The sequence below is a fragment of the Rhinoraja longicauda genome, chromosome 9 (assembly GCF_053455715.1).
Source record: "Rhinoraja longicauda isolate Sanriku21f chromosome 9, sRhiLon1.1, whole genome shotgun sequence".
Lineage (NCBI taxonomy): Eukaryota > Metazoa > Chordata > Chondrichthyes > Rajiformes > Arhynchobatidae > Rhinoraja > Rhinoraja longicauda.
Genome location: NC_135961.1, coordinates 20,253,442 through 20,278,450, shown reverse-complemented (window position 1 = coordinate 20,278,450; position 25,009 = coordinate 20,253,442). Strand labels below are relative to the sequence as shown.

At 44.6% G+C, this 25,009-nt stretch overlaps 2 protein-coding genes across 2 annotated transcripts in view; one reads left to right on the top strand and one right to left on the bottom strand.

Moving 5' to 3' along the window:
* Nucleotides 1-22,153, bottom strand: part of spata17 (spermatogenesis associated 17) — a 197,156-nt gene extending 175,003 nt beyond the window's left edge. Inside the window, 3 exon segments of the mRNA XM_078404922.1 lie at nucleotides 15,737-15,826; nucleotides 21,697-21,785; nucleotides 21,787-22,153. Coding sequence (XP_078261048.1) covers nucleotides 15,737-15,826; nucleotides 21,697-21,785; nucleotides 21,787-21,822 — 215 coding nt within the window. The 5' untranslated portion in view covers nucleotides 21,823-22,153.
* gpatch2 (G patch domain containing 2) overlaps nucleotides 21,705-25,009 on the top strand; it is a 195,153-nt gene continuing 191,848 nt past the window's right edge. The window contains exon 1 of the mRNA XM_078404921.1: nucleotides 21,705-22,187. The gene's annotated coding sequence lies outside the window, so the exon portion shown is untranslated. The remainder of the gene's footprint in view (nucleotides 22,188-25,009) is intronic.

The following is a 25,009-nucleotide window of genomic DNA, read 5'->3' as shown; positions in this document are numbered from 1 at the left end:
AAGGTACACCACATCCACCGACTCTCCCCTGTTAAATTTCCTAGTTACATCCTCAAAAAATCCCAGAAGATTAGTCAAGCATGATTTCCCCTTCGTAAACCCATGCTGATTCAGAATGATCCTGTTACTGCTATCCAAATGCTCTGCAATTTCGTCTTTTATAATTGACTCCAGCATCTTCCCCACCACTGATGTCAGACTAACTGGTCTATAATTTCCCGTTTTCTCTCTCCCTCCTTTCTTAAAAATTGGGATAACATTAGCTACCCTCGAAACCTCAGGAACTGATCCTGAATCTATAGAACATTGGAAAATGATCACCAATGTGTCCATGATTTCCTGAGCCACCTCCTTAAGTACTCTGGGATGCAGACCATCAGACCCTGGGGATTTATCAGCCTTCAGTCCCATCAGTCTACCCAACACCAATTCCTGCCTAATGTGAATTTCCTTCAGTTCCTCCGTCACCCTAGGATCTCTGGCCACTAGAACATCTGGGAGATTGTTTGTACCTTCCTTAGTGAAGACGGATCCAAAGTACCGGTTCAACTCGTCTGCCATTTCCTTGTTCCCCATAATAAATTCTCCTGCTTCTGTCTTCAAGGGACCCACATTTGCCTTGACTATTTCTTTCCTCTTCACATACTTAAAAAAGCTTTTACTATCCTCCTTTATATTATTGGCTAGCTTACCCTCGTACCTCATCTTTTCTCCTCATATTGCCTTTTTAATTATCTTCTGTTGCTCTTTAAAAGAGTCCCAATCCTCTGGCTTCCCACTCTTCTTTGCTATGTTATACTTCTCTTTTATTTTTATACTGTCCTTGACTTCCCTTGTCAGCTACGGATGCCTCTTACTCCACTTAGAATCTTTCCTCCTCTTTGGGATAAATTGATCCTGCAACTTCTGCATTATTCCCAGGAATACCTGCCATTGTTGTTCCACCGTCTTCCCTACTAGGGCCTCCTTCCAGTCAAATCTGGCCAGCTCCAGCCTCATGCCTCTGTAATCTCCTTTGCTATACTGTAATACTGACATTTCCGATTTTCCCTTCTCCCTCTCAATTTGTAGAGTAAAACTTATCATATTATGATCACTGCCTCCTAATGGCTCTTTTACCTCAAGTCCCCTTATCAGATCAGGTTCATTACACAACACTAAATCCAGAATTGCCTTCTCCCTGGTAGGATCCAGTACAAGCTGTTCTAAGAATCTATCTCGGAGGCACTCCACAAACTCCCTTTCCTGGGGTCCAGTACCAACCTGATTTTCCCAGTCTACCTGCATGTTGAAATCTCCCATAACCACCGTAGCATTACATTTGCGACATGCCCATTTTAGCTCTTGATTCAACTTGCACCCTATGTCGAGGCTACTGTTGGGGGGCCTGTAGATAACTCTCATTAAGGTATTTTTACCCTTACAATTCCTCACTTCTATCCATACTGATTCTACATCTCCTGATTCTATGTCACCCTTTGCAAGGGAGTGAATATCATTCCTTACCAACTGAGCAACCCCACCCCCTCTGCCCACCTGTCTGTCTTTTCTATACGTTGTGTACCCCTGAATATTCAGTTCCCAGCCCTGGTCCTCTTGTAGCCATGTCTCTGTAATTCCCACAACATCATACTTGCCAATGTCTAACTGAGCCTCAAGCTCATCCACTTTATTTTTTATACTTTGCGCATTTAAATACACTTTAACTTCGGTATTCACCTCCCCTCTCACACCGGTCACCATTGGCCCTGACCTTACTCTCTTATCCCATCTAGAACTTTCCTTCCCATTTATTCGAGAGTCCTTTGCAATTTTTCCTGTATTCGCTTCCCCTTTAACAACATCTTCATATTCCCAATTTGTCAATCCCTCCCCCCACTACTTGGTTTAAACCCACATGTGTAGCACTAGCAAACCTGCCTGCCAGAATGTTGGTCCCCCTGCTGTTAAGGTGTAACCCGTCCCTTTTGTACTGGTCACCCCTACCCCAGAAGAGATCCCAGCGGTCTAGAAATCTAAATCCCTTTTAATCCCTTTCTAATTTTCATGGGCAATACATCACATGGCACAGAAAAATGTGTACTATGTCTCAATTTGAGGACATAAAATGTGAACATCTGCACAGATATATTATGAATATTGCAGTCAACCAATGACCACTTTGGTCATGGACCTGCACTTTAGTAGAAGCAGGAATCAAGACAATGACTGCTTCTGAATCAAGACAATGACATACCGTTCTGCAAGTGCCAAAGCAAAACAAACACAAATTTCAGTTGAATGAACAAGAACAGTTATCAACAGAGATTGGATAGGCTGGATTTTTTTCCTCACTGGCTTGTAGGAGTCCGAGAGTTGACATTGCAAAGGTTTATAACATTTTGCAGAGCATAGTTAGGATAAATAGTCAGGGCCCTCATGCAAGGGCAGGGGCATTTAGAACAGAGGGTTCAGGTTTAAGGCGAGTGGAAAGAAAGATCTGAGGGGCAATCTTTTTTGTACAGCAGATGGCAGTTATCTGGAGTGACCTGCCAAAGGAGGTAGTAGAATAATAATAATAATAATAATAATAATAATATTCATTTATTGTCATTGCAACGAGTACAACGAAATTAAAAAATAGCCAATCCTGACGGTGCGTACAAACATATATGCAATAAATGCAAAAACAAATAAATACATAAATACAATTAAATACAATTATATTAAGTACAAGATTTTTTAACGGTGTTGCCTAGTGCAAAGGTAGTGTTCAGTTCTCGTATGGCCCTGGGGTAAAAACTGTTCTTAAGTCTGTTTGTTCGGGATTTGATCGACCTGAAACGTCGACCAGAGGGCAGATGAACAAACAGACGGTGGCCGGGGTGGGATGGATCTTTTATTATTTTGCCTGCTCTACTGAGAAGCAGATCCAATAACAATGTTTTTTAAAAGGTAGGAAAATAACGGCAGATGCTGGTACAAATACACCAATAAAATGCTGGAGTAATTCAGCGGGTCAGACAGCATCTCAGGAGAGAAGGAATGGATGACGTTTCGGGTTGAGATACTTCTTCAGACTGATGTCAGGGGAGGGGGCGGGACAAAGATAAGATGTAGTTGGAGACAGGCAGGCATTGGGAGGACTGGGAAGGGGAAGGGAAAGAGAGGGACAGAGGAACTATCTGAAGTTAGAGAAATCAACATCCGCTGGGATGTAAGCTGCCCAAGCAAAATATGAGATGCTGTTCCTCCAATTTGGGGTGGGCCTCACTATGACAATGGAGGAGGCCCATGACAGAAAGGTCAGACTGGGAGTGGGAGGGGGAGTTGAAGTGCTGAGCCACTGGGAGATCAGGTTGGTTAAGGCGGACTAAGCAAAGGTGTTGAACAAAACTTCTCCTTTGACTCCTCTCACTTCCTCCAAACCCGAGGCGTAGCTATGGGCACTCACATGGGCCCGAGCTATGCCTGCCTCTTTGTCGGGTACGTCGAACAATCCCTGTTCCAGGCGTACACTGGCCCCATCCCCAAACTCTACCTCCGCTATATTGACGACTGCATTGGTGCTACCTCTTGTACCCATGCAGAACTCACTGACTTCATAAATTTCACCACTAATTTCCCTCCTGCTCTTATATATACTTGGACCATCTCCGACATCTCCGTACCATTTCTGGATCTCACCATCTCCATCACAGGAGACAGACTAGTGACCAACATCTACTACAAACCTCCTGGCTCCCACAGGTATCTTGACTACACTTCTTCTCACCCTGTCTCCTGTAAAAAGTCTATCGCTACTCCCAATTCCTCCATCTACGCCGCTTAAAAAAAAAAAATGTTTTTTTAAGTTAGATAGAGCTCTGGGGGCTAGTGGAATGAAAGGATATGGGGAGAAGTTGAGCACAGGTTACTGATTGTGGAAGATCAGCCATGATCACAATGAATGGCGGTGCTGGCTCGAAGGGCCGAATTGCCTCCTCCTGCACCTATTTTCTATGTTTCTATTTTTCTATCTGCGCCCAGGATGAGGTGTTTCATACTAGGGCATCACAGATGTCCTCATTCTTTAGGAAACGGGGCTTCCCCTCTTCCATTAGAGATGAGGCTCTCACTAGGGCCTCCTCTATATCCCGCAGCTCCGTTCTTGTTCCCCCGTCCCCATTCATAACAAGGATAGAGTCCCCCTTGTCCTCACCTTCCACCCCATCAGCCAGCATATCCTACAACATTTCCTTCACCTCCAACAGGATCCCACTACTGGCCACATCTTCCCATCTCCACCCCTTTTTGCTTTCCACAGAGACCGTTCCCTCCATAACTCCCTGGTCTACTTCTCCCTTCACACCCAAATCAACCCCTCACCAGGTACTTTCCCCTGCAACCGCAGGAAATGCAACACCTGTCCCTTTACCTCCCCCCTCGACTCCATACAAGGACCCAAATAGTCTTTCCAGGTGAGGCAGAGGTTCACCTGCACCTCCTCCAACCTCATCTATTGTATCCGCTATTCCAGATGTCAACTTCTCTACATCGGCAAGACCAAATGCAGGCTCGGCGATCGTTTCGCTCAACACCTTCGATCAGTCTGCCTCAACCAACCTGATCTCCCGGTGGCTCAGCACTCCCCCTCCCAATCCCAGTCTGACCTTTCTGTTATGGGCCTCCTCCATTGTCAGTGAGGCCCACTGCAAATTGGAGGAACAGCATCTCATATTTCGCTAGGGCAGCTTACACCCCAGCGGTATGAACATTGAGTCTCGAACATCAGATAGTTCCTCTGTCCCTCTCTTTCCTCTCCCCTTTCACAGTTCTCCCACTGTCTTCCTGTCTCCCACTACATCCTATCTTTGTCCCGCTCCCTCCCCTGACATCAGTCTGAAGAAGGGTCTCGACCCGAAACGTCACCCATTCCTTCTCTGCTGAGATGCTGCCTGACCCACTGAGTTACTCCAGTATTTTGTGATACCTTCTTTTTTAAAAAAGGTATTTCAACAGGTACTTAGACGGAAGAGGCAAATATGGGCTAATGCAAGCAAACAGGATTAGTGTAGATGGGCATTATTGTTGGCATGGGCCAAAAGGGTCTGTTCTTGCCCTGTACAATTCTATGATTCCGCGATTAATTTCAGGAGTAGGTTAGATATCAGGATGGGGAGGGTATTTTTTTGGGGGGTGAAGGAGATGAAAGTAAGGACTAGTATGATTGGACAGGTATGAAAGAGTGCATGGAAGCCTTGAAGAAGTGCAGCTAAGTAAATTCAAGGCCCAAGCTGTCGAGGTTGTTTCCCTGTAAAGCCGGGGGTTGGGACATAGAGGGGCTGCAAAAGAGAACTAGTGGTGTCGGTGATGGGAGATTAGCATAAGGAGGAGAGAGAAGTCGCAGGATGGGGAGGGTGACCTACTCTACTCCCTGTGCACCCATGGTAGTGTGGCCAAGCATAGAACTGACTCGATCTTTAAATAGGAAAACAAACTGCAGATGCTGGTTTAAATCGAAGGTAGACACAAAATGCTGAAGTAACTCAGCGGTTCAGGCAGCATCTCTGGAGAGAAGGAATGGGTAACGTTTCGGATCGAGACCCTCCTTCAGTCTGAAGCATCTCGCTGAAACGTCACCCATTCCTTCTCTCCAGAGATGCTGCCTGACTCGCTGAGTTGCTCCAGTATTTTGTGTCTACCTTCGATCTTTAAGTATGTCGATGGTACCACTATTGTTGGCTGGATCAATGATGAGACAGAGAACAGGAACCTTGTGCATTGGTATCTGAACAACAACTAGGCCCTTATCATCTGCAAGACAAGAAGAGTTTATTGCCTCAGGAAGGATGGAAGAAGGGCTGAACACAACCTTCTTCTCATCAGAGTTGCTGCAAGGGTGGTTGACAACTTCACATTTCTCAGCACCCATATCGCCAGCAACCTAATCTGGTCCCTTCGTATTCATGCTGTGATCAAAAAATAACATCAGCATATTTACTTTCTTAGGCATCTGAGAAGATTCTGTTTAATGTTAGGGATTCTTTACAGATTTGCTATAGAAAGTATTCTGATGGGATGCATCTTGGCTTGGTATCACAACTGCCCTGCTCACTCACATGAACCTGCAGAGAGTGGTGAACACAGTCCATTGCATCACATTCTCATCAATTCCTTCCATTCAGTCCATCGTCATGGTGCCTTGATCCTGGAAGGTCGGAAATAACTCTTCCTCATTCCGTTATTCTGTTATTGCACCAGTTATTTTTTGCCCTACTTTGGATTTTATTACAAGCTTTGCACCATTTTGATGTTTTGCATTGGTCATTGTATTTATTGCTGTATCTATCATTGCCACTTATATAATTTACTCTGTGAGCTTCATGCAAACGAGTAATTTCACTGCACCCTGTTGTATATAACAATAAACTGATCTAATCTAATATAATGGAAAGATGGTGTATGCAGAAGGCCTTGGGGCAATACTAGCTGACAAGTGAAATGGCTTGTTCCTTTGCTGTAACACATCCCAGGTTTCAGTTAGATCCACTTGTTTCTATTCACACTATGAAGGAAGATGAGGCAGAGAGTTACCTCCAGAATAAACAACTCAATCTGTGAGACTATACCTTTATATCTCCACATGTGCCCAGAACTCCTGCCAAATCAAATGATCCCTCCAGCAGATCCAAAATACAGACATACTGACAAATGAGTCAAAATGTCTCCATCACTCTCTCCACATACTCAATATGAAAATATATTAGAAAGGCAAAAGGTACGAGGAGCTCACATTCTATTAAAGATAATGGTACATGGCGTAGGATTGTTGATTGCTCTTCATTCCCCGCAAGTCTGTGATAAACAAGAATGTTTTAGGTGCTTAAAGAAAAACTGCTCTACCCATCGTTATAAAGATGCAACATGTTTAGCTGCTACATATCACTATTAGCCTCTTAATGCGGATATGGCTCAACTTAATTGCAATATGGGAGCTACGGTGAATGTTGCCATAGGCCAGTATGTTTGGAAACAAATTATTAATGTGTAAGTGGGATGGCAAGTGAACACAGATGTACCATCATCCAGATGATAAAGATACAAGATCCACACCAGCTGCTGTCATTCCCCAGCTGTTGGCCACTCAGATATAGTTGGAATTCTACATGACTACAAATCACAGCACCACACTGAGGTTGTTAAATTGCTGCATGATAGCTTTCTCAAGTGAATTAATATGAAGAATCCAGATGATCTTAGACTGGATCCTAAGGTTTGGAAAATTCTAGCTATTGCTGATAGTAGAATAATACTCTGCTCCATTCCACTTCCACTTTAGGATAATAATTCCATTATTCCCAGTTTCCTCTCCTCCAGTTCAATCATCTGTTTCTTTATTTGTTTGTTCATTATTTTTCTACAGCGTTATTTTATACCCTACATACTTCTGACACAGCAAGCTAACAGTTTCTTTCTTCTCAGGTGTGGCCTTAATGTTCAACATTTTCTGTTTTTTAAAGATTTTAATTTTTGAAATAAATCACTGTTTGATTTCTCACAAATTAATTGTCAGTCATTTTGTGAAGAGGTGAACAAGTAAAGGGTGTCCTTCCTCCCAAATTCAGTTGCTACAAAATTAGCTTTACCAGCTTGTTTTGCACTACCTGGTTTTGCCATATGACAATAAACATATCTATTTCAACATGATATTGCACCCTAACACTTCCTGAATATGGCATACTCCTATTCACCTTCCCAAAATGCATTCCCTTTCACACATTGAGTTGTTCTTTCCAATTTTCTATCCAATCTATCCTCACTATCCACAACACCACCAACTTTCACATCAGTTGCACATTTCCTACACAACCCTCCTGCATTTACATCTAAGTTATCACTATATAATCACAAACAACCACTGTCCCAGCAATGACCCCTGCAGTACACCACTGGACCCAGCGTGATTATGCACTCACTGAATAATTCTTGTACAATACACTATTATTTAGATTGTGTCCAAAAAAAATCAGCATTAAGTGAAATAGATCTTTATCTTGCTTAAAGAATTGGAGCAAAAACACAGCTCGGTGTTGAGCAGTCATGTGTTGATTTTTTCAAGGTAAAGTGTGCATTATACTGGAGTCTCTACAGAAGTAAGGACATTTATTGTGAGGTTTCGTTCAATATATTTTACTATTTCAACATGCATTGGACCTTTCAATCTTAAAAAGAGCAGCTTCCAAAATTCAAATACTACCCATGGACAAGAATTTGATAACTGCAAATATAGCCAAATAACCACCATCAAAACCTCAAAATTAGAAATATATATGATATTAAGGACATCACAATACAGCTATTTATACAAATAATCCATACTCTTTTTGCTTTTGGTCTTGTATTTCTTTTGAAATTGCAGACAAATATCTAATAAAAATGTAATTGTTTTTAAAGATCATTATTTATTGTCTTCTATTTTAGTAGTTATTTCCCAAAAAGTTATAAGTGTCTACATTTTACATTGCATCACAAAAAGTCAACCAATATTTTGCACATAAGTAATGTATGATGAAAGCATTATACTATTCAATTCATAAGTAGCAATTAACATATTTAATCTATCAATATATTTGAATTTAGCAGATTTACTATAATGCTGACACTGCTCGTGAAAAGTCAGATCATATTTTTTCTTCAAGTTTGTCAATCTTTTGTTGCCATTTCTGACCCCTCTTCACAATGCTTTTCTTTATGCTGCTTTCTCCTGTTATCTTTATCTATACTTTCTGTAAATTACTTTCTGATCCTTGCTCTCTTTGCCTTATGTATGGTGTAAGCCATGTGACATGAACAATTATTTCTAGGATGGATTTGGTGATAAAATTGAGAGCAGTGATTGAAAAAGAGCTGAAGACAGGCCCTTGGGAACTAAGCAATGGTATGCCAATGCTTTCTTCTGTTTCTCAGTTGCTGCTGCTGCTGCTGCTTCTCCCATTCTCTCCTATCATTTGTTTTGACAGTCTTATTTTTGTTACATTTCCTCAGTTCTGAGACCATTTTGTAATCCTCTCTCGCCCATTACATTATGTCCTGTACCTCGACCCTCTTCAAAATTCTATGGATCACAGAAAATTTATAACATAGAGGGAGACCATTCAGACCATTGTCTGTGCCTGTTGCAAAAGGGTTATCCAACTTAATATTACCTTCTAACACTCATCTTAACACAGTGACTTATTAAGTGCACTTTCAAATACTTTAAAATGTGGTGAGGGTTTCTGCCCCACTGACTTTTCAGACTTTCAGTTTCACACCCCTACTATCCACTGGCTGTAAATACATTTAATTACACTTCCAATTCTTTTACCAATTATTTTAAAATCTATGCCCTCTGATTAGGGGAAGATATCTCTTCACATTTTCCCTTTTCTAGCTCCAAATTGTTACTAAAATTGGCCTTTCGACCCGAAACGGCACCCATTCCTTCTCTCCTGAGATGCTGCCTGACCTGCTGAGTTACTCCAGCATTTTGTGAAATAAATACCTTTGATTTGTACCAGCATCTGCAGTTATTTTCTTACACTAAAATTGGCCTGCTCTGTTCCATGAAAAGTCCCAGCCGATCCAATCTTCCTTAAAAACTAAAATGTTCCAACCCGAGCAATATCCTTACATCTCTGCACCCTCTTTAGTGCAATCACCTTTTTCCTATGTCTCTATGTTTCTATATTTATTTCCTATATTATGGTAATCAGAACTCTTCACAGTAGTGAAGTCATGGCGTATTAAGATTTGAATGCACTTGCAGATTTCAGTTTTAGCTACTAAAACTAGAAAACAGAATTCTGTTTCTTCATTCATCTAACTGACCAGTCCTGCTACATTTAAGGATTAGGATGTATACTCTTAAGTCCCTTTGTTCCTCCACATTAATCAAATGTCCTCTTTTTTATTTTACCTGTTGATGCAGTCTGGCACTTATTTTTGCTCACTCTGCATGACTCAAATCTCTCTTCCTACCTGCTTCAATTTCATTTCCTACGAAACAAATTATTGCATTATGGCGAGTCTGGAGGCTCGTTCTTTGTTGAAGAAGTTTATTGCGACAGCAATATTCGATCACAAAGTTTACTTAACGAGATTACAGACAACCATTAATTCTAACTGTTCACTTCGAAGAAGTCTCCCAACTAACTCTTTTGGGCGCCAAACCCGCACGTGACGACGCTGTCCAATCAGCGGTCTCACTCCCTGGACCAATCCCTACGGTCGCACCCACACGTGACCTTGCTGGCCAATCTGAGGGTTCGACACCCAGGACCAATCTCTATGGTCGCTACATGACCCTCCCCAGAACCCGAGGTACGGAACCTAGCAGGGAGCCAGATTTCGCGACCAGAACGAGTAAGGAGAGGGGCAGCCGGAACCACAGGAGTGGGGGGTCCAGGACCGGGTGGAACTGCAGGAGTGGGGGGTCCTGGACCGGGTGGAACTGCAGGAGGACGGCCTCGCCGAGGCGGTTGGCCGACCAGGACAGGGCTGTCCGGATCCAAGTGCGCAGGTTTAAGCCTGGACACCGAGACGAGCTCACTCCTGCCGCCCACGTCTAAGGTGAAGGTGACCGTCCCTTTACGCAAAACCCGGAACGGCCCTTCATAGACCCTCTGCAAAGGGGAACGATGGGCATCCCTACGCAGAAATACAAACTCACAGTCCTTCAAGGCAGGCGGTTCATGCACCATGAGACACCCATGACATGAAGTAGGAACCGGAGCCAGGGAACCCACGCATGCCCGGAGTGATGCTAAAACCGACGGAACTGAAGGCAGCTGACCAGAGCACTCCGGCAGCAAATCTCCGGGCACTCGAAGTGGCGAGCCATATACTAGTTCCGCGGATGAAGCACCGAGATCCTGCTTAGGAGCGGTCCGGATGCCCAAAAGGACCCAGGGAAGTTGGTCTACCCAGTCCGGGCCCTCCAGCCTCGCACTGAGGGCCGCCTTGAGTTGTCGGTGGAACCTCTCCACGAGCCCATTAGCCTGAGGGTGGTACGCCGTGGTGTGTTGCAACCGGGAGCCGTACAGCTCTGCTAGCATGGCCCAGAGGGTAGAGGTGAACTGTGGCCCTCTGTCGGTGGTAATAACGGACGGAACCCCAAAACGGGCCACCCAATGGAGGGCCAGGGCCCTGGCACAAGAGGCAGCGGAGGTATCTGACAATGGGAAAGCCTCCGGCCACCGGGTGAACCGATCCACCACCATGAGCAGATGGGTGTAGCCCCGGGAGGAAGGTAAAGGTCCGACTAAATCCACATGAATATGGAAAAAACGGACCGCTGGGACCGCAAACTCTTGTACCGGGGGCTGGACATGGCGTTGAACTTTAGCGGTTTGGTAGGGAACGCAGGAACGGGCCCAAGCGGCTACCTGCTTTCGCAGGCCATGCCACACAAACCGAGCGGCTACTAAGGCAGAGGTGGAGCGGATGGATGGGTGCGCCAGCCCGTGAATGGCATCAAACACCCGGCGCTGAAGGGAGGGCGGCACCACCGGCCTGGGACGGGGAAGGGAAACATCACACCAGACTTTTGTGCCCGCCGGCCCGCAGGCCACCTGAGCCAACTTCAACCCTGAAGTGGCGGACTGGTATGCCGAGGCGGTGTCCGCCAGGAGCTGTGCCTCCGCAAGCTCCTGGGGATCCACCTCGCAGTCTACCGCTGAAATGGGGGAAACAGCAGGCCGAGACAGGGCGTCAGCAACGGCATTAAGCTTACCCGCGACATGACGGACATCGGTGGTAAACTCAGAGATGGCAGTCAGGTGCCGCTGCTGGCGGGCCGACCACGGGTCGGACAATTTGGAAAAAGCAAAAGTCAACGGTTTATGGTCCGTAAAGGCCACAAAAGGGCGGCCTTCTAGGAAATACCTAAAGTGACGGACAGCTAAGTAGAGAGCCAGAAGCTCTCGGTCAAAGGCGCTATATTTCAGCTCAGCCGAACTCAGTTGCCGGCTGAAAAACGTCAAGGGCTGCCAAAGGCCACCGAGTTAAACATTTTGTTCAAGATGGCCGCGCCGTTGTGTTTGGCAGCCTGCCACTGTATGTTTCTTTTTTTTTTTCCTAATCTGATGTGCAGCACTTTGGTCAACGTGGGTTGTTTTTAAATGTGCTATACAAATAAAATTGACTTGACTTGACCTGCTGTTCCAAAACCCCTCCCACCGGCACGTCTGACGCATCAACCGTCAGGGCCGTGGGGGCGGAGGCGCTCGGGTGGACAAGCATGGTGGCGTCTGCCAAACCCGCCTTAGCTGCTGCAAAGGCTGACTCCGCGGCCGAGGACCATACCAACTCTACAGGTTTGCCCGCGAGGCACTGGAAGAGCGGGCGCATGACCCGTGCTGCTGCCGGGACGAACCTATGGTAGAAGTTCACCATGCCCACGAACTCTTGCAGACCCTTCACTGTGGTGGGTCGCGGGAATGCATGGATAGCCTCCACCTTCTCGGGCAAAGGGGTGGCGCCGGCAGGGGTGATTCTGTGCCCTAAGAAATCGAGAGAAGGGAGGCCAAATTGACAGTTGGAGGGTTGGATGATGAGCCCGTGGTCTTGGAGCCGCTGGAATACAGTCCGCAAGTGGGCCAGGTGTTCCTGCTCCGAGGGGCTGGCGACCAGGATATCATCTAAATAAATGAAAACAAAAGGCAAATCTCGACCAACACGGTCCATGAGTCGCTGGAAGGCCTGTGCCGCGTTCTTTAAACCGAAAGGCATGTGCAACCATTCGAACAACCCGAACGGAGTGATCGTGGCAGTCTTTGGAATGTCCTCCGGACGCACAGGGATCTGGTGGTAGCCCCGCACCAAATCGATCTTGGAGAACACCACGGCACTTTCCAGCCCAGACGAGAAGTCCTGGAGGTGCGGTATGGGGTAGCGGTCGGCCGTGGTGACGGCATTGAGGCGCCGGTAATCACTGCATGGTCTCCACCCCCCAGATGCTTTGGAGACCATATGCAACGGCGAGGCCCACGGGCTGTCGGACTGACGGACAATGCCCATTTCTTCCTTCTACCTGAATTCTGCCCGCGCCACCACCAGCTTGTCGGGCGGTAACCTCCTGGCCCGAGCGAAAACGGGGGGGGGGGGGGCCCTCGGTGCGGATGTGGTGGACCACGCCGTGCCTGGCCGAAGGGGCGTCGAACCGTTGGATGAGCCGCTCTGGAAACTCCGCCAGGACCTCAGCATACGGGTCGGGGGCCGCGACGACGGCCTGGACAGTTGGGCTGGGCGGCCGGCGGAGCGGCGGGCTCATCGCTGCTGGCGGAGGGTCGAAGGTCGTTACCGCGGACATCGGGGACTAGTGAAAAAGCCCAGAGGAAATTTGCGCCTAGGATCGCCTGGTTGACGTCCGCGATAATGAATGGCCATTCGTACGTGCGGATGCCGAAAGCTAGGGACATTGTCCGCGTACCATACGTGCGGATGGGGCTGCCGTTATCCGCGATGAGGGTAGGACCTGTCTTACCCGATCTGGTCTCGAGGTCGGTCGGCGGTACGATACTGACTATGGCTCCCGTGTCAACCAAAAATTCTGTGTCCATGAATCGATCTCGGGCGTAGAGGCGTCGGTTCTGGCCAATCGCAACCGCCTCTATGTACGATCGGCCGAGGCATTTCCTGAGAAGGTACAAAGTGAGCGGCAGTTGCGGGATTCTCCACCCCATCGTAAATGGTAATTGCACCAGCCGTGCTTGTGCGGATCCTTTTGGCGGGCTTTTGGAGAAATGGCGGGAGACGCGGCGCCATCTTGATGCCGCTGTGGCGCGGCCGCTGATTCCGAGACCTTGTTGATCGAACTGCTTCTTTTTGATTTGGACGCCATGAGCGCATCAGCTTTTTCTGCATATGCCACGGGGTCCTTAAAAGAACAATCCGTGAGCATGAGTTTGACATCTTCGGGAAGCTTCTCTCGGAATGCCTGCTCGAACATGAGGCACTCCGTGTGTTCACCTGCTAGCGCTAACATTTCAGCCATGAGAACGGACGGCAGCCGATCTTCGAGATCCGGTAGATGCATAAGCCTCTTAGCTCGTTCATGCCTACTGAATCCGAAGGTTCGTAACAACAGTACCTTCATTGCCTCGTACTTGTCTTCTGCAGGAGGGTTGACGATGAACCGCATCACCCGCGCGGTCGTCTCCGGCAGTAGAGCGCTGACGAGGTAGTAGAACTTTGTCGCGTCCACTGAGATGTTTCTTAAGTGAAACTGGGCTTTGACATGGACAAACCAAGATTGTGGTTGATGTGCCCAAATCGACGGAAGGTGAACGCTGACCGCGCTTAGCTGCGGTGTGCCGGGCGTAGGAGCCAAAGACGAGGCGTCTTGTTCACTCATGATAGATGATCGGCTGGATCACGTCGGGGTCACCAATATGGCGAGTCTGGAGGCTCGTTCTTTGTTGAAGAAGTTTATTGCAACAGCAATATTCGATCACAAAGTTTACTTAACGAGATTACAGACAACCATTAATTCTAACTGTTCACCGAAGAAGTCTCCCAACGAACTCTTTTGGGCGCCAAACCCGCACGTGACGACGCCGTCCAATCAGCGGTCTCACTCCCTGGACCAATCCCTACGGTCGCACCCACACGTGACCTTGCTGGCCAATCTGAGGGTTCGACACCCAGGACCAATCTCTATGGGCGCTACAGCATTGTGCATAGAAGAGAGTTTTGAACTATTTATTCTTTCAACTGAAAGGCCCATAGCAGATTACCACTTCTCCCAACAAAAAACATCCGACAACACAATAGATCTGGCCCAAATTATTTTCAGAATGTTGGGGCATGTTGAGTTTGTGGAGAGCTAAAATGAATACAGTTTGAGGCACAATGTTATCTTTTTATACAGTTACATTGTAGGAATTCTGGATTCAACACTAAGCCACCCAAAAGGTAGGAAAATCAGAGACCGAAGAGATACATATGAAGCCTGACTGAAGAAAGGGGATTATGCAGAAGTATTAGACACATTACATCGGCTGATAGTGGGGACTGGCCAAGGATTGTGAAGTGAGGTTGAACACGAGAGACAAGACGAGGAATGCAATTGCAAGCTTCCTTTACATGGCCAATGAGATATTTATAATGGCATTCTGAAGACTGAGTATGTTATCAACTACATTTCAAAGATTATAGATTAGGTTAGTGCTGCAAATCCTAATAGAACACCACCTACTGGATTTATTTTGCACAGTTACAAGCAAAAAGTAACAAATGCCCTCAGATATTTTAACATAATATTTATACAGTAATTTGAACTGGGAATATTTTATTAGAACACAAGTACATGTCCTATTTTAAAATATTGCAGCTATTAGTCGACTTTCAGTAACTTTACAGAGTCAATACTAAATGGAACTAAAGCTGATGTGCATTTAAAATATTGGGTAAAATCTTTTTCATGAACCAAACCATGCACGTGCAATTCAATCCTCATTTTAATAACATTCATTTTGTTCTTATTATGATTTTATCTTTTGCTTTATAATATAATTCAGTATTAAATAGCAAACCCCATGCCAGCCTTCCTCCATGACCAAACAAGAAGTGGGAATAAGGAAACAGGTACAAAAGCAACACAATGGTCAAAGTATGTAATTACTATGGAACAAGATTACTTAGGCATTCTCTATAGTATGTGTGGTTGTGTAAATTTACAATACAAGATATTTTGGACATATTATAGATATAGATTTAAACACATTCTGTATACCTGATATGTGCTCGAACCTTAAATCCTCTGAAATAGCTCTGGATTTTTACAGCAGCACAATGTTCTCTCATTCGGTTTTCTTCAGTAATCCTGAAATATTTTTATTTGATTAAAGACATTTTAGAACAGGCTGAAAGAACCCCAAATGCCAGTCTTATAAACTTGAAGAACATGTGTTTTCTTTGATTAAAAAAATTCCCACAGCAACTAAGACAACAATTTTTAAAGCTGATGATTTAAAATCGCAACATGGATGGGATAGATATACAATATGCATTTTCTACTCCTTTAATATTATGAAAGGACAATATTTTAACAAATGCTGCCCATCTCTCAGTGCTGCTACATTCTATGAATAAAGCAGGAGTAGACTATGTTGCTCTTGTTAAAGGCTGCATACACCTACCTGTAAGTTAGTTTTGTATATGCCACAATTCTTTTCAGGGTAAGACATGTTCACAAGATCAAAAGTGGGACTTTAATATTCAGGACGTGAGAAAGGGAAATCTGTGGCAAAGTGCAGTTAATTCATCAAATAAATACAGATGAGAAAGATTATTTAAGTTAAAAATGCAGAGTCCATTATATGATTAATAAATTACAGAGGAAAGGAAACTGTGATAGGAGCATAGGCCTCCAAATAGTAGCTACGTGGCAGTGATATTAAGAAAAAACAGGGCCACATAGAAAAGAGTAATGTATTATTTATTTAAGTGCCACAAAGATTTGAGGTGATACATTCACTTGGGCACTTGGGGGTGGGGGGGGGGGGGGGGGGGGGGGGATGGGGGATGGGGAAAGGGGAGGGGTAGAAGAGAGAAGTGGTGGTGGGACAAAATCAAGCAAATGATAGATGGATACAGGCAAGGAGGGTGGGGTTGATTGGCAGAAGGCTGGAGTAAGTGACAAAGGTTCAAGATGAAAACTAGTATATTTTGCTTGGGTTGCAACCCAATGGAATGAACATTGGATTCTCCAATTTTAAGTAATAACCCCTTATCCGCCCCCCCCCCCCCCCCCCTCACCCCTCATCATTCCTTATCTGCCACCCTTTTGTCTCCTTTTCATCTTTAGCTAGTCACTTAATCCATTCATCTGTCAATCAAACCCCTCTCATCTGTCTACCACTCAGATAATTTCTGCTACATCTCGAAGCCTCGTTTGACTATTTTATCGGAATTTTCTCAAAGCTATATTAGAATCAAGCTCATCAAAAATATTGTCTAATAAAAAGATAATGTAAATCAAAAAAGTGAAATGCATGTAGGTTGAACCATACAATCAAACTTATCTACAAACAGAAAACATTAAATTGTATTTTAAGCATGCAAACACTTCACAATTCAACTTTGACAAAAGTTATAAAATTAAAACTCAATCATAGAGAAGGCCTGAACTGTTCAATGCTTTTATGATTTTGGATTTGGACCATCCATGGTACTTTGCAATTTAAAGAGAAATATTAGAATTCAGGTTGTCCCCACTCATCGTTCATCTAGTTCATGTAGTTAGTTTAAACAAAGGAAGATTCTCAACTGGGGTCTGAGCAGCTATGCTACAATTTACTACATGACATGGCTTTAGATAGGATTTCTATCCTCAGCAGGAATAGTATTCCCACTTTGGCTCTTAGCTCCTTTTAAAAAAAAGATTTTGTCAGTTCACATATAAATGGAATTATAAATTCTTAAGCTATACAGCAACATTCCTTTCAACTGTTAGTCAGTATTACATCAAAAAGATCAATCTCTGTTTATCTCTATCAAAGTGAAATTATGATAATAGGAAAAAGGTTTATAAACCATGATTGGAGACATAGGTAGACACAAAATGCTGGAGTAACTCAGCGGGTCAGACAGCATCACTGGAGAGAAGGAATGCGTGACGTTTCAGGTCGAGACCCTTCTTCAGTCTGATGTCAGGGGAGGGGGCGGGACAAAGATAGAATGTAGTCGGAGACAGTAAAACTAGTGGGAGAACTGGGAAGGGGGAGGGGATGGAGAGAGAAAGCAAGGGCTATCTGAAGTTAGAGAAGTCAATGTTCATACCGCTGGGGTGTAAACTACCCAAGGGAAATATGAGGTGCTGTTCCTCCAATTTGCGCTGGGCCTCACTCTGACAATGGAGGAGGCCCAGGACAGAAAGATCAGATTGGGAATGGAAGGGGGAGTTGAAGTGCTGAGCCAGCGGGAGTCATTCTACCTTTCGACTGAATTAGTTGATGCGTCAAAGTAAAAAGGTTTTCTTACATCTAGTTGCCTCACTTAACAAAGTGACTGTTTCTATTTCACCAAGCAGGCTTAAAATCTGAGACTGTAATTATCTTCCTTTATGGTATAAATTCTAGATTTGGCACAATCATGGTAGCAAAGTAAGGGAACCCTGGAGTACCAACAAGGTTGTAAATTGGTGACAAGAGAAAAAGGAGCCTTGTGCGAGGTTTAAGAAAATGAAATCAGACATGGTTTTTGAGCATACAGAGCAAATAAGAAAGAACTTTGCAGGCAATTAGAAGGGCCAAAAGGGGCTATGAAATGGATTTAGAATGTCAGATTAAAGAAAATCAAGGATTTTTATGCACACAATAAAAATAAAAAGATTAGCAGGGAGGACCACTCAAAGATAAATGAGGAAATTTGTGCTTGGAGTTCGAGGATGTAGGCAAGGTACTAAATGAGTGCTTTTAATCTGTATTCACCAAGGAGAAGAACATGGAGGACAACAAGATTAGCATGGAGAATTCTAATATGCAAGGGCAATTTGAGATTAAAAAGGAGGTGGTGTTGGAGGTGTCAGCGGGACAGGCAGCATCTCTGGAATGGGTGACGTTTCGGGGCGAGACCCTTCTTCAGACTGAGAGTCAGGGGAAAGGAAATGAGAGATGTCGAGCGATATAGAACAAATGAATGAAAGATATCATATCATATCATATATATACAGCCGGAAACAGGCCTTTTCGGCAAGCCAAGTCCGTGCCACCCAGTGATCCCCGTACATTAACACTATCCTACACCCACTAGGGACAATTTTTACATTTACCCAGCCAATTAACCTACATACCTGTACGTCTTTGGAGTGTGGGAGGAAACCGAAGATCTCGGAGAAAACCCACGCAGGTCACGGGGAGAACGTACAAACTCCTTACAGTGCAGCACCCGTAGTCAGGATCGAACCTGAGTCTCCGGCGCTGCATTCGCTGTAAAGCAGCAACTCTACTGCTGCGCTACCGTGCCGCCGTAATGATGATAATGGAAACGTAATGATGATAATGGAAACAGGCCATTGTTAACTGTTTGCGAGGCGTGAATGAGAAGCTGTTGTGACGGGTGGGGAAGGGATGAGAGAGAGGGATTGCAGGGGTTACTTGAAGTTAGAAAAAATCAATATGCACTCTTGAAGAACAATAAGATGGATACATTCTTAGGGCCTGTTGGGATCTATCCCAGGTTAAGAGAGGAGATTGCAAAATCCTAAACAAAGATCTTTGCATCTTTACTCAGGCAAGGTTCCAGACGTTGAGAGAGAATCCAATGTTGTTCCTTTGTTTAAGAAAGGCAATAGAGAGAATGCAGGGAATTATAGTCCAGAGCCTCACGTCATTGGAAGCTCTTAGAGAGGATTCTTTGGTTGTGATTTACCCTCATTTTGAACCAAATGGGCTAATTGGTCCTGAACAGTCCAGTCCTGAACTATTATCTACCTCATTGGAGAACCTCGGACTATCTTTGATCGGACTTTACTTGTTTTATCTTGCACTAAATGTTATTCCCTTTATCATATACCTGCACACAGTGAATGGCTCGATTCCAATCACGTATTGTCTTCCCCTTGACTGGTTAGCACGCAACAAAAACATTTCACTGTACCTCAGTACACGTGACAATAATCTAAACTAAGCTCAATTCAATTAGTGACAATAAGCATGGCTTTGTACATGGCAGGTCATGTCTTACTAACTTGATCAAATGTTTTGTGGTGGTGATGTACAAGGGAGGGGTTATGGATGTTATCTATCTGAATTTTAGTAAGGCATTTGATAAAGTTCCCCATAATAAGATAATGCAGAACATTAAAATGCACAGGATTCAGTGATTTGGTCATATGGAATCAGAACTAGCTTACTCCGAGAAGACAGAGGGTTGTGGGGGAAGAGCATTATTCAGGCTGGAAGTCTGTGAACTGTGGAGTTCCACAAGGATCTATGCTGGGACCAGTTGTTTATGATATATATAAATGACGGATGTCAATGTAGATTTGTAAGTTTGTAGATGACACCAAGATTGAGGGAGTCATGGACTGTTGGAAAGGCTGCCAAAGGTATCCAGCAGGATATAGATCAGCTACAGAAGGGGTCTGAGAAATGGCAGATGGACTTTAAACTGAGTAAGAGTGAGGTGTTGCATTTTGGGAAGTTGAATTCAAGAGGAAAGTAAACAGTCTGAAGAAGGGTCTTGACCGGAAACATTACCCATTCCTTCTCTACAGAGATGCTGCCAGTCCCCTGAGTTACTCCAGTATTTTGTGTCTATCTTCAATTAATGGCAAGACCCTTAACAGTATTGATGTTCAGAGGGATCTTGAGGTCCAAATCCATAGCTCCCTGAAAGAAGCAACACAAGTAGCTAGAATGGTAAATAAGGCATACGGTAAGATTGGCTTTGTTGGTCTGGGCATTGAGTACAAGAGTTAGGAAGTATTATTGCAGATTTATACAACTTTGGTTAGGCCGCATTTGGAGTATTCTGTGCAGCTTTGTTCACCCCATTACAGGAAGGATGTGGAGGCTTTGGAGAGGGTGCAGAAGAGGTTTACCAAAATGGTACCAGCATTAGAGGGTATTAGCTATAAACAGGTTGGACACAATTGCACTGTTTTGAGGGGAGACCTGGGAGAAGTATATAAAATGATGAGTAGCATAGATAGGGTAGACAGGGTGGAAATATCAAACATAGCTTGAAGATGAGAGGGGGACATTTATCAGCACCATAGGTGGCTGCTATTTGTATACATTGTGCATGCAAGCAAACAATCTCACTGTGCCTAGTCACATGTGACAATAAAGTATTCCTATTCCTAAATGAGCTGTGCAGAGTAAGTTTTTATTTTACAGATGGCAGTGGGTGCCTGATATGCATTGTAAAGGGTGGTAGTGGAGACAGATACAATAGTGGCATTTATGAGGCTTCTACATAGGCACGTGGATATGCAGGGAATGGAGGGATAAGAATCATGTACAGGCAGATGAGATCAGCATAGACATTGTAGGCTGTAGGGACTGTCCTGTGTTATGTTCGATTCAGTTTTACTTAATTTCTCCACTTTGTTGTTATTACAACAGTGGGCAACTGACAAATTATTGCCCCTTTGTCGGGCCAGAAGTCTTTGAAGAGTCTTTCATTTGATCAAGTGGTAATACACAATTATACACTTGAAAATAAATTCACAAGATAATAATAAAACCAATATCTAGTAGCAAGTCATTGAAGTTAACATAACCAAAACTAAATCTCTAGATCATCTGGACGTGCATTCTACATTCTGTTGATATACTGGCGATACTTAACACCACTCTAGTTCACACTTTCAATAGATCCATCCATCCTGAGTGACATACATAAAGTGGGTTTTGAAGAAGGATCCCGAACACAAAAAGTCACCTATCCATGTTCTCCAGATATAATGGATTTACTCCAATGTGGCGATTTTTTTTTTTGTGCATCATTCTCTGCAGTTCCTTGTTTTTACATTAAGTAGACTTGTGTTTCTTTTAAAAATGTCTCAAACGTGTTTCCACAATGCTTAAAACCAGACGCCGCTCAACTTTTTTCCCCCTTTGAGACTATTTCAATTCAGAGCAATTGCCATAATGCCAAGAACACGGAAGTCGGTGCATTTCCCTCCAGGGATTTATTATTTAAAGCTAAGCTTCGGTGGCTCTCCAACCAATTGGCCTTACCTACCAGTTCGTACAGAAGTATTCCTGCTCCAGGCCGGTCAGGTGCCCCTGCAGCCTGGCCAAAGTTGCCATCTTCCTCTTGTGGTTGTAGTGGCGTTGCCATGGAGACGGGAGGAGCCGCCTGCATCATGACGGAGGGAGGGGGTACACTTCACATGGTGCAAGCTCAACCGGTGTGGAAGCAGAACTGTGTCGCCGCGGGGGAAGGGAAGGGAAGGGAAGGGGCATGTTTTGAAGAAGGCGGCACATCTGAAGAGCGGGCGAAGTGAGGGCAAGGAAGGGGGGTTTAAAGTGGTCCGGGCCTGTTTCCGGTGGTCGGGTCGGGTCGGGGCCTTCCTTCCGTGTTCCCCTTGCGCCGGGTGGCGACGGCAGCGGCAGCAGCAGATACAAACGTCTCAAAGTTGTCTGAGAGGCCCATCATCGGTCACCTTTGATGCCCCGTGCGGCGGTCGGACGGACGGACTGACTGAATCTGCGTGGTGTCGGCGGTGATTGGTAAGTCAGCGGACGGGACGGGACGGGACGGGGAGGGGGGAGGGAGGGGGGGGGGGGGGGCTGAGGCTGAGGCTGAGGCTGAGGGCCACTCATGACATGGACATGGACATGGGGGGGCTGAGGCTGAGGGCCGCTCATGGACATGGACACATCCACATGTGTGAGCGCTCGGCCAAGTAACAGCGGCCAGCAAGGAAGGGCCCCTGTCCTCTTTTTAAAAAATCAAAATAAACTTTATTCAAGTTTGTTTAAAAAAAAAAGAAAAAAAGTGCAATACAGGAAGGGTGCAAAACATTCTTCCGACATTCTCAGAGGCTCTACACACAAGGGGTTGGACAGGCTAGATGCAGGAAGATTGTTCCCGATGTTGGGGAAGGCCAGAACAAGGGGTCACAGTTTAAGGATAAGGGGGATATAAGAAAATAACTGCAGATGCTGGTACAAATCGAGTTATTCACAAAATGCTGGAGTAACTCAGCAGGTCAGGCAGCATCTCGGGAGAGAAGGAATGGGTGACGTTTCCGGGTCGAGACCCTTCTTCAGACTGACGTTTCGGGTCGAGTCCCTTCTTCAGACTGAAGAAGGGTCTCGACCCAAAACGTCACCCATTCCTTCTCTCCCGAGATGCTGCCTGACCTGCTGAGTTACTCCAGCATTTTGTGAATAAAAGGATAAGGGGGAAGTCTTTTAGGACCGAGATGAGAAGGGGTTTTTTCACACAGAGAGTGGTGAATCTGTGGAATTCTCTGCCACAGAAGGTAGTTGAGGCCAGTTCATTGGCTATATTTAAGAGGGAGTTAGATGTGGCTCTTGTGGCTAAAGGGATCAGGGGGGTATGGAGAGAAGGCAGGTACACGATACTGAACTGGCTGATCAGCCATGATCATATTGAATGGCGGTGCAGGCTCGAAGGGCCGAAAGGCCGACTCCTGCACCTATTTTCTATGTTTCTACACACAAGGGTGTCGACCAGAAACGCCACCCATTCCTTCTCTCTCCAGAGATGCTGCCTGTCCTGCTGAGTTACTCCAGCATTTTGTGTCTTATCTACTGACATACATTTGATACCGTTTACTCAAATCACAACATTTTACCCCACACCCTTGCCACTCATGTGCCCCCCACCCCTGTCTGCGCTGGCTGCTGTTTACGTCCCTTCCAAAAGGGTCTGAGAGGGGAAACACAATCGTATTTTATTTTAAAAGTGTGGATTTGAAGCCGTACTTGGGCGCAAAACATATGCTCCGATGGTGTTATGTGTCACTTTATATTGTTTTGGGTGACCATGTTGATTTCAACACATTGTTGATGTTTAAAATAGTAAACTAACTGTTGAAAATACTGAGCAATATCTTTTGGCGAGGGAAACAAAGTTACTCTTTTAAATTGATGAACTTTCATTTTTTCCAAGCTGGCCATTAGCTGTGAGGAGAGGTTGGCCAAACTTGGATTGTTTTGTCCAAGGCTAAGGACAAATTAATAGAAGTGTATAAAATTATGAGAGGCATATCTCATCGACAGCAACAACTTTTTCCCAGCTTGGAAATGTCAAAGATTAGAGGGCACAGTTTTAAAGTGACAGGGGGCAGCATTTAAAGAATGTTTGGGGGGAGATTTTTTTTTAACAGTGTGGAAAATGCCTGGAATGCCCCAGCAAAGGTGGGGTGGAGGTAAATATGATGGTGGCATTTAATATGTTTTTGGAAATGTACATGGATATGCCAGGAATGAAGAGGTATAAATCAGGTGCAGGCAGAGGAGATTACTTTAACTTGCTGTCATGTTTGGCACAAATATTGTGGGCCAAAATGCTTGGCCATGTGCTGTACTGTTCTGTGAGACTGCATTTGGAGTATTGTGTGTGTTTCTGATCGCCCTGCTATAGACACTGTTTCATTAAGTTGGAAAGAGTGTAACATATACCAGCACATCTGCTGTCCCAAGACATGCAACATGGAAACAGGCCCCTCTAAGCTTTCAGATGGGTTAGTTTCAAACAGCATGGAAACATTTGTAGCAACCGCTATCATGAGGGAGCAAAGGTAGGCAAGGAACTAAAGGTAGGCAAGTTCCCACATCATGATGACCTGCATCCGAGGGTTTTAAAGGAAGCTGCTCTGGAAAGTTAGATCACATGGGATATTGAGTATTGATGTTGTGACGTTACATTACAGTTTTCAGTTGTTGAGGCCACATTTAGTGTATTGTGTTCATATTTGGTCATCCTGCTCAAGGAAAGATGCTGTTAAGCTGGAAAGGGTGAAGAGAAGTTTTACAAGGATGTTACCAGTATTCAAGGATCTGAGCTATAGGGAGAGTTTGGGTAGGATACAACTTTACTCCTTGGAGTGCAGCAGGCTGAGGAGTGATATTACAAAGGTGTATAAAACCGTGAGGGGAATAGATAAGGTGAATGCAGAAAGATTTTTTCCCAGAGAAGGGTAATCAAGAGTTAGAAGGCATAGGTTTAGTGAGAGGGGAAAGATTTAATAGGAACCTGAGGGGCAACTTTACACGCAGAGGGTGAAGGGTATATAGAACACGCTATCTGAGAAAGTAGTTGAGGCAGGTACAATCTATCCATATTACTGAAACTCTCATTGTGTATATATTGCATTTTAGTTCGTTCCCGAAATACAGCCAAAATGTTACACTATTTTACTGTTATTTTAGCGACTATTTCAGCACCACCTTAATCACCATTGTCCTGTGGTTCAAATGGTTGTAATATTTTAAAAGTTTTTCACTTTGTAAACATTAAAAATCATCTTTTTAAACTTTAAACATCCCATTTTAGCCTTCCCAGCCCATCAGCCGTGTTT